General features: G+C 41.5%; 1 protein-coding gene across 1 annotated transcript in view; it reads left to right on the forward strand.

Moving 5' to 3' along the window:
• The window catches only part of SEMA5A (semaphorin 5A), a 120,649-nt gene extending 110,422 nt beyond the window's left edge, over positions 1–10,227 (forward strand). Inside the window, exons 12-13 of the mRNA XM_008058694.1 lie at positions 5,434–5,645; positions 7,864–10,227. Coding sequence (XP_008056885.1) covers positions 5,434–5,645; positions 7,864–7,983 — 332 coding nt within the window. The 3' untranslated portion in view covers positions 7,984–10,227. The remainder of the gene's footprint in view (positions 1–5,433; positions 5,646–7,863) is intronic.
• Positions 10,228–10,869: the final 642 nt, after the last annotated feature.

Here is a 10,869-nt window from a genome sequence, read left to right on the forward strand (position 1 = left end):
ATTTCAGTGTTGACCCAGTAGTTGTTCAACATCATGCTGTTTAGTGTCCATGTCTTTGTGTGCTTTGGGGAAATATTGGTGTTGATATTTATTTTTATTCCACTGTGATCTGAGAGCATGAATGGCAAGATTTCAACCTTATGCAATTTGTTTATGCTTGATTTATGGCCAAGGATGTGATCGATCTTGGGGTACTTTCCATGTGGTGATGAGTAAAATGTATATTCTGTAGTTTTGGGGTGGAATAATCCATAGGTATCTGTTAAGTCCATTTGGTCAAGTGTCAAGTATAGGTTCTGGATCTCCTTGTTGATTTTTTTGCCTGGATGATCTACTTAGGGCTGTTAGTGGAGTATTCAAGTCACCTGTTATTTTAGTGTTAGGTTCAATATCTTTTTGAATTTTACTTAGTAGTTGCTTTATAAATACTGGTGCCCATGTGTTGGGTGCATATATGTTTAGGATGGATATTTCTTATTGATGGATTGAACCTTTTATGATTATGTAATGTTCTTTTGCATCTTTTTAAATTTTTGATAGCTTAAAGATTTTTTTGTCTGATATTAAGATCACAACTCCTGCCTTCTTTTGTGATCCATTTGCCTGGAAACTCATATTCCATCCTTAAACTTTGAGTCTGTGTGTGTCTCTTGCCATGAGATGAGTCTCCTGGATGCAGCAAATAATTGGGTCATGGTTTCTTATCCAGTTTGCCATTCTGTGTCTTTTTAGTGGTGCATTTATTCCATTAACATTCAGGCCGATTATTGAAATCTGATTGTTTATTGTGGTCATGAGGTTCTTATAAAGTTTTTTTCTTTGATGGCTTGTTGTCTTTTGGCTTTGGGGTTTGGCTTTGTTTGTTTTCAAGTTTCTTGTTGCTCTTATTCTCTGTTGATTCTGTGCTCTGCTGTTCTCTTGGGAAGGGTGTGGTCAGTCTTTGTTTTGTTTCCTCTGTGCTTAATACCTTTTTAAGTGTCTCCTGTAGTGCTGGAATACTGGTCTGGAAGCTACATAATCTCTTAGGGATTGGATGTCTGGGATGGATTTAATTCTCCATTACTGATGAAGCTGAGCTTGACTGGATAGGAAATTCTTAATTGAAATTGTTTATCTCTGAGAACTTTGAATATAGGGCTCCAGTCCCTTCTTGATTGTAGCGCTTCTGCTGATAGGTCTGCTGCTATTCTGACTGGTTTTCCCTGGTAGGTAGTCTGACCTTTCTCTCTTGCTACCTTTAGGATTTTTTCTTTTGTGCTTACTTTGTGTAGGTGAATTACTATGTATCTAGGGGTTGGTCTTCTCATTTGATATCTTGTGGGGGTTCTCTGTATCTCTTGTGCTTGGCTGGTCACATCTCTGGTGAGATGGGGAAAGTTTTCTTGGATTACTGGAATACTTGCTCCAAGTTGTTCTCCATTTCCCTTTTTTCTTCTGGCATACCAATCAGGCATAGGTTTGGCCTCTTGATATAATCACACATCTCATGTAAGCTCTGTTTTTTCTTTCTGAGTCTTCTTTCTGTTTTTTATAGATCAGGTTAATTACATGTTCTGGTCTTCAAGTTCTGAGATTCTTTCTACAGCAGATTAATCCTGTTTTCCATGCTTGTCATCTTGTTATTTATTTCCTGGATGAAATTTTAAATTGCCAAAATCTCTGTTAGAAGTTCTTTCAAGCTGGGCTCAGTGGCTCAGTCTGTAATCCCGCGCCTTTGGGAGTCTGAGGTGAGTGGATTGCCTGAGCCCATGGGTTCGAGACCCGCCTGGGCAGTGAGACCTTATCGCGACAATAAATAAAAAAATCAGCCAGGCGTAGTAGTACATGCCTGTAATTCTGGCTACTCAGAAGGCTGAGGCGGAGGGATCACTGGGGCCCAGCAGGCGAGACTGCGGTGACCAGGAGCGGCCACTGCACTCCAGTCTGGGCGACCGAGTGAGATTCCAACTCAAAAAAAAAAAAAAAAAAAAGAAGTGCTTTCAGTGTTTTATCTTGTTTTTCTTGAATCTTATTAACTCTTTCCATCCATTCCCTAATCCCTGTCATATTCTGGGGCCAGCCATTGGTGACTTCCATTGTTTGGGCACCATGGTCTGATTTTTCAGGCATCTTGTATTTGGTACACTTGAAATTGCCTGAGGTCTTCCTTTGGTTTTTCCTCATTTGTGACAGATCACTTGTTTTTCTCTTTAGTTCTGCTATTCAGTGTCAGTGGAAGAAAATTTCCCCACTGATGTTTGCTCAGTCCTCTATTCTTCCCTGATCTGGGCTCTGTATTTGTTCTATTTTGAAATAGGATGTTAAATGGGAATCGTTGCTGTCTCTGGTAGTTTTTGAAATTTGAATAAAGTAGGGGATGGGGTGCTAGGATTCAGAAACTACTTGCAAATTGTAGTGTTCACTTATTGGGGTATATGTTCCCTGAGACCCACTCACCACCACTACTCTATATGATGATGCAAAGCAGAAACCAATGCAAAAAACAATTTACACACACACACACACACACACACACACACACACACACACACCCGAAAACAACCTGGAATAACAACAGAGTGTAAAAAATAAACAACAACAACAAAAACGAAGAAAACTAAACACAAACATACATGCCTAGCATAAAGTGAATAGAGAAGAAAAACAGAAAAACCAAAGGAAAAAAAAAACCCACAATTTTTTAATAAAGAAATTCTAGGTTTTTGGGGTCCCCCCAGTCGTATTCATATATATGTGTGTGTGTGTGTGTGTGTGTGTGTGTGTGTGTGTGTGTGTGTGTATGAATTGATTAAGGAGGATTGGCTGACACAATTACAAAGCAAAATCTCAAGATAGGTCATCTGCATGCCAGACAATGAGAAGAGTAGGTAGAGGCTCAGTCAAAGTCCGAAAGTCTCAGAACCAGGGCTGTCAACTCTGAAGCCTCTGAGGTTGAAGGCCCAAGAACCCCTGGGAGGGTCAAGCCCTAGAGTCCAAATGATGAAGAATCTTGAGCCTCAGGTCCCAGGTCCTGCCCTGAGGAACAGGGCATCTTGCCAGGGAAGGCAGCCAGAGAGTGGGGAAACTCAGGTAGCTGCTTTTGCCTCTTCTTCTGCCTACTTTATTGTAGCCTCACTAGCAGCCAGTTGGATGGTACCTGCTCACATAAGGGTGGAGCTTCCTCTCCCCGACACTGACTAGCATGCCACTGTCTTCTAGAAACACCATCATAGACCTATCCAGAAGCAACGTTTCAGTAGCCTCTAGGCATCCCTTGGACTAGTCTCATTGACACCTCATATTAGCCATCACAATCTCCAGGGGCGGGCACTGGCCAACAGTTTCTTCTGGGTGGTGAGTATCAGGAATAGGCATAAGGATCAGGAAAATCCCTGTGGAGGATGCCAGAGCAATTAAGATGCAAATACTGCAGACCCTGAGTGCGGGAGACAAACCCAGAGGCTCTTCTCATCATTCCAAGAGCCCTGAAGGCAGGCTTTGCTCTGAGGTCAGGTGGACTTACCTTACATCCACAGTGGTACTCAGCGGGTGTCTCTAATAGTTCTCTGTGTCCAGGATTAATAGGTCAGGGGAGGGCATTGGTGCCACTGTCCCCAATGTTGGTAGTGTGTGGAGGAGACACACCAGGGGGAAAGCTGACATTCTCAGGTTGTGCTCAGAGCAAGTAGGACATGAGGTCAGTGCTCTTAGGTGGTCAGCTACACTTTACCAACACAGTGTCAGAAAATTAGGTCATTTTCTGTTTCACCGGGTTATCACTAATCCCAGCTCCATGAGCACTGCCCAGAGGGTGCCTTTTTTCCCTGAAAGGCTAGAAATTTTAATAGTAATTTTCAATGAGTATTTTATTGTTTCTCAGACACCATGCAGGTCTTGGTATATTGCTTTGATGTCACTCAAGCCAATCCTTTCTTAGTGACATATGTTTATATGAGCTCATTTTTAAATGTGTTGTATTCATAACTCAAGGGAAATAATGGAAAGAAACAAAAGAGATGCTATTAAATAGATAAACAACAGGTTAAAAGAGGGCAATTTCATGACTAGCTTAAAGATAATATTTTATTCCTTTAGCACAAATCCTTTACTTTTTTGGAGTAAACAAATTTCTTGATAAGATTCTAAAATGCCACATAAATGATAAACGTGGCACACAGGATAATATTCACACACACACCTCTCCCCCCACACACACACAAAGAGCACATATGTGTATAGAATGTCTCTGGAAGGACACTGGAGAAACTGGCTATAATAGTTACTTCTAGGAAAGAAAGATTTATTTTTCCTGGATAGTCTTTTGTACTTTCTAATATTATACATCATGTGTATCTTCATACGCAAAACACACAATGAAAAACATAAGAATGCATGTAAACAGAAAACATTTTTATATAAGGTGAAATAATAACAGAGAGGGAACAACATTCTGGCTGGTGGGTGTGTGGTGACTGAGTGCAGCAACTGCATCCTCACTTGACTCATGGGACACAACTGTGCTGCATCCTGGGCAGCTCAGCCTGTGAAGGATCATAAAGAATCTGTTCTTTAGAAACCGCATAGACCATAGATTATGCTGCACTTGAAACAGAGGAGGCCTCCTGGTGCTTACCACAGGCTGTTATTACACTGTGTAGAAAAAGGAGGTAGAGCAAATCTACCCTATTTACACCTCAGTCCGGGCCCTATGCCTGGTCTGTATTGTGAATGGCGGGGGTGGGGGTGAACATGGGGAAAAAAAGGGTCAGAAGAACACTGTTGTACAAGCACTCATACACACACCCAAAATGCTTCTGTTCATGTATTAAAGGTTGTGTTATCTCTGAAACACTGGTTAGAATCCTTAAGAGCATTCCTCAGTGACTCACGCCTGTAATTCCAGGATTGCTTGAGCCCAGGAGTTCGAGACCAGTTTAAGCAATATAGCAAGATCTCGTCTTAAAACAAACAAAACAAAAAAGCTGATTGTGGTAGTGTGTGCCTGTAGTCCTTGCTACTCAGGAGACTGAGGTGGAAGGGTTGCCTGAGCCACGGCTGCAGTGAGCCATGATGATGCCATAGCACCCCAACCTGGGCAACAGAGTGAGGCACCGACTCAAAAAATATATCTCTGTATCTATCTATCTATCTAACTATCTATCTATCTCTATCATATCTATCTATCATCTATCTATCTCTATCATATCTATCTATCATATCTATCTATCTATCTATCTATCTATCTATCCATCCATCCAGACTGTTCATACTGTGGAGAAGTTTCCTGGTGGCCATGATATTTCAACGGAAAGACTTAATTTAGATTAATTTGTCTTTTGAAGGGGTGTGGGGCTTTTCATTTCTCTTCTCATCAAGTGCTTTGGCAGTTAGGTAGTACGTGCTTTTCAAGTGCGACATCACTTTTCAAGTGTGGGATTATCTGTGTCCCTGCAGAGTTCAACATGTTCCACATGATCGCAGTGGGACTGAGCAGCTCCATCCTCGGCTGCCTCCTGACCCTGCTCGTCTACACCTACTGCCAGCGGTACCAGCAGCAATCCCACGACGCGACTGTCATCCACCCTGTCTCGCCTGCCCCACTCAACACCAGCATCACTAACCACATCAACAAGCTGGACAAATATGACTCGGTGGAGGCCATCAAGGTAAGCAAATCTACCCTATATACACCTCAGTCTGGGCCCTGGGTAAGGAGTCGGCGGTGACAGCTGCCGCCAGGTGTGCAGAGGAGGCGGGTGGACCCATGAACTGTCTGCAAAGCTCAGGGGTGGTGGTGCAGGTGATAGAGTCAGGGGGAGGCAAGGGTTCTTCTGATGAATTGCCTTTCTGGTGTTGCTTTGTCTGTGAAAAGATGGCATCTTACCTTGGGGATGTAAGTTTTAAAAGGGACATAAAAAGAGCAACAGATAAAATGCTGGAAGATGTTAGGTCATTGGTCAACATCCTCTTGGCCAGGTGGCCTCTATTCTCCATCACTTGAACAGAGACACACCGATTATCTTTTCCCCATGGACCCCATTTTAACTAGGATTCTAAAGCCACCAGCACCTCTGACCCCTCAGATAATAGAGCTGGGAAATGAAGCACCAGGAATTAGTGGCACACCCTTAACAGTCTCCCAGAAATGAACTCTGAGTATGGAGAAGTAAGGAAGAATATGAACTCCTTTTATTAGCAAGAAGCTTCCCCCAAAACCTCCAGAATCCAAGATTGAGATTCCTGTGAGCAAGATTTCAACACACCAGCTTATCTGCAGTCACTGGTACTTCAGATATTAGAAGGTGATTTCCCATCTTGTGATGCCACTTAAGATTTAGCACCCACTCTTAAGATACTCAGAAATATTTCTGCCATGAAGAAAAAGGACCATGAGGATATGGACAACTGCCCAGTCTTTAATGAATCATTCTAGAACTTTCTTCTGATATTTTACCTAGACTAATCCTGGACAGTTGAACTCTGCCTACTCTCCTTAATCTTTGTTTTGGTCCACATAATGTTTACCTTCTGCCTGGAAGAGTTTAGCCTCTTTGAAATTGCAGGTGAGGTCAGGTGTGGTAGCTCACGCCTATAAGCTCATCATTTTAGGAAGCTGAGGAAGCAGGATGGCCTCGGGCCAGGAGTTGGAGACCAGCCAGGGCAAAAAAAAGAGATAATTCCTTAATTAAAAAAAAAAAAAAAAAGCCAGGTATGGTGACTCATGTCTGTAATCTCAGGACTTTGGGAGGCTGAGGCAAGAGGATAGCTTGAGACCTGCCTAGACAATGTAGCAAGTCCTCATTTCTACAAATAATAAGTTATAAAATAGCTGGGCATGGTGGCGCATGTCTTAGTCCTACTACTTGAGTGACTGAGAAAGAAGGATCACCTGAGCCCAAGAGTTGGAGGCTGAGATGAGCCATGATTGTGCCATTGCAGTCCAGCCTGGGCAACACAGTGAGACCCTTACGGCAGGAAGGAAGGAAGGAAGGAAAGAAGGAAGGAAGGAAGGAAGGAAGGAAGGAAGGAAGGAAATTACATGTTTTTTAAAGTAACTTTTTTTTGAGTCAGAGTCTCACTGTTGCCCAGGCTGGAGTACAGTGGCACGCTCACAGTCACCACCGCCTCAACGTGCTGGACTCAGGTGATTCTTTCACCTCAGTCTTCCAAGTAACTGGAACCGCATGCATATGCCACTGTACTTGGCTAATTTATTTATTTTTTATTGTACAGACAAGGTCTTGCCAAGTTGCTCAGGCTAGTCTTGAACCCTGGGATTCAGGCAACCCTTTCGCCTCCACTTTCCAAAGTGCTGGGATTACATGTGTGGGCCCCCATGCCCAGTTTAAATAACTATTCATAAGAAAATGGATGCACCAGTTATCTATATATTCTAGCAAGTGCAGAATGAAAATGAACAAAGGCATTTGAAATCTGATGCATTTCCTTAAATAAAGTCTGTCTGTCACAATCTTTGATAAATGTACATATCCATGGTCACTTGAACACTATTTACATATTTAGTTCTATGTGATAACCTTCAAAGTGTCTGTTAATATGAAATCATTAGCGTTTTAGATTTTCTAGCACTTTCGATTTAGGTTTTGTTTAAACCTATGCTTCTGTGGAAAACTTTATAATTAAAGTTCAAAAATGGACCAGAAGATACCACAAACTGCTAATACCATTGTAATTATGAGGCAAGTCCCATCCCTTCATGAGGTAAATCATATGGAGGAAGCAAATAGGTAAGAAAATATACTTTAAAATAATGGCGCCTTAGGAGAGAGAGCTCAAATTCAACATAATTGCCATCCTACTTATATCCTTTCTGAAATGCTACATACTGAGGATCCTTAAACCTTTTTAAAAAATATTTTACAGGCATTCAACAAAAACAACTTGATCTTAGAGGAAAGAAACAAATACTTCAACCCACATCTCACTGGGAAGACCTATTCTAACGCCTACTTTACGGATCTCAATAATTATGATGAGTATTAATAGCTCTTCTATTTTTGGCTTCTTGTAAATCCCCAGTTCCTCAAGGCCCGTGCCCCCTGACTGTCCATGTTTCTGAGGCTTCAGAGATGAAGTTTGGATACATTTCAAGTGCATTTCAAGCTATGAGTGTCCCTTTGCTGCCAAGAAAACACATTCTTAAAACCAATACAAATCTAAATATGACATCATGAAAATCTGCTCTGTAATACTCAATCATTGTTGAATGAACCATGATGTGAAGTTTTTAATTGTATTCAGCCCATTTCTCTAACAAGTGCATTGTGGGTTTTTTTATTTTTTTGAGCTTTATTTTTAAAATGTGCCACCTGTATTGGAAGGAGTGTTTACAGATATGACTGTCTTCTTGTTTTTGAGTGTAAAATCTTCATGATGTTTTCATTCAAGAAAATAGGTGCTTTACCCAAGAGCCCCCCCCTTTACAAGTGTGTGTAGGTCCATAATATTTGGTAAAATGGGAAAAAATGAATGTGACCAATTATTCACCATGAATTTTTCATCTTCTCCAATCTGGATAATGCTTTGGGATTCTTGGAAGCAGCTTGGGCTTTGGACTTGAGATGATTCTTGCATGGAGAAGCCCAGAGATCTCACCTGGCTTGCAGCTGCAGAGGTGACAGTCAGCTGTGCCCATCTTGGTTCCAATACAGTTTCTGTGCCATTGCTGGTGGAGGGAGCACAGGGAGCAGAGGTGCAGATGTGTGAAGCGTGGGCGTGTCCTGTTGGTCGCTGTGAAACCAGCCTTATTCTGACTTTGGGATTTCATGGCATTCCAGGGGGGCTTCTGGCTGCACCACTGGCCTGGAAGCCCAACTGTCTGGTCCAGAGGAACGTCTTGAAGAGCCAGTCTGTAAAATAACCACTTGTTTAGCTTTTGGATACCCTCCATACCTCCTCTCTCCCCACCAAGAGAAACCTTGAACATTTATGATACCAATTAGGGAAAGTATTGAAAGTACTGAACTATAACTGAAAACAACTTTCTTATTTTTCATGTTGTGGAAAATATTGAAAGAACTGATATTAATGAAAAGCAACTTTTATTTTCCATCTCCCTGATATAACTAATGTGTGATATCAGCCCCTACCAAGGGCATTAATGACATGCAGAACTGGCTTTCTGAATCCTGTTGGATCTGTGTGAAATGCACCCCCCACCCCAGTGCCACGCTATCCCTTGATGCCCCAAGCCAGGCAGGAGGAGACACCCGGCTCTGGTGCCTTTTCTTTTGTCTCAGTGCTGCCTTCCCCATTCACCCAAAACACCCTATTCCACTTCTCCTACATGAAGGCATGAAGGTACATCTCAAGATGCACATTGAGATGTCAGGGTGCTGGAAGTAAGGCTTTTAATAATCCTGTGGTCTCAACATTGATCACTGATAAGCATTTCTGTGTTATAACACCCACTCATAGAAGTCCCTATGGGGGGGAAAAATATATACATTTCTCATAAACAACTGATGCATAACATGTGGCAGTTGTCTGAGTTACAGGTAAGAACAAGATGGAAAATGTTCATGTGATACCTCTAAGCATGTGATAAAGGCCTGGGCAGACAGGAAACATGTTCTTACTAATAAATGAAACTTCAGATTTGAAAAACATATAGTAGGGGTATTGAGCAACACAAAATTTTATTAGCATTCATGTTACCCTATCCAGTTTAAAGTTACAATGTCAAAGTTTTGAAAAAAAAAAATCCTAGGTTTAATAGTTAATATCCTTGAATTCAAAATATTCTCATGCACCCACATTTGCAGACATGACACTGTATTAAAATGGCAGGTGGTCTCTGGAAGGTCTGTTAGCTTGCAAATAAATGACATTCAGCATCTTTCCAGGGGGGACTTCCTGTTGCCTCTCATGCTTGCCTCACATGCAGCATAAGAGTCCTCTGTGTGTGTACACATACTCAAAGTCCACACTCAATAGGGGAAATTTAGCCAGATGATTTTCTAATTGTTCCTGGGCTGGATTTTCTTTAGATATTTCAAACTCATCACTGTCTTGTAAGAAAAATATTCTCTCTATATAGTGCATTTTAGTTGTTTTCAATCCCCTCCCCAATATTTTCTAAGCTTAAAAATACATTTTATTTTCCTGGGGGAAAAGGATACTAATATTTCACGAATGTGCCACTGGAATTTTTGGGAAATGGTTTCTGAATGAGACCCAAGCCAGTCTTTAATCGATCTTATGCAATGACTGGCAAAAACACCCCTCCTCCACCACATAATTTTTATGTTGTTGATAATATAAACCTTTGAGATCAGTATTGCAAAAAAAAAAGAAAAGAAAAGAAAACCCTTCATTTTTTTTTGTTCCCTGACATACTATTCAAAGAGATGTCTCTCTCTCTCTCTCTCTCTCTCTCTCTCTCTCTCTCTCTCTCTCTCTCTCCCTCCCCCGTCTCTCTCTTTTATGTAACAGAGTACCAATAATTTAGAATAAATTTCAGGCACAGTCTAAGTATTTTAACTAGATGTGGAAGAACTTTTGTCATTTCTTCACTGTATAGCTACCTTTCTGGGTACATGCTTCACAGAAGAGCCACATACACCAGATATTTCCTTCAAAACTCCCTATTTCACTGTCAGCATATATGCGTGCTACCACCCCTTATAGCTCCGTTTGGCATCTCAATTTCTTCACTGTTGTAGGGATGCTTCACTAAGCCTGTTCAAGTAGATTCTGACTAGAACTAGCATGAGCATTGGAGGAAAAAAGAGGGCTTCTTATGTGTATGGAGGGGTAGGCAGAGATTCTAAAGGAATCGACGGGGAGTCACAAACAGCAAATGGGAGTTAGGACATCCCTGCCCTGAAGAAACCTCTATTCCTAGGGAGGGTCAGTCCACATTGTCTA

This window comes from Carlito syrichta, unplaced genomic scaffold, assembly GCF_000164805.1.
Source record: "Carlito syrichta isolate Samal-C Ts95f unplaced genomic scaffold, Tarsius_syrichta-2.0.1 Scaffold303594, whole genome shotgun sequence".
In the NCBI taxonomy this organism is placed as follows: Eukaryota; Metazoa; Chordata; class Mammalia; order Primates; family Tarsiidae; genus Carlito; species Carlito syrichta.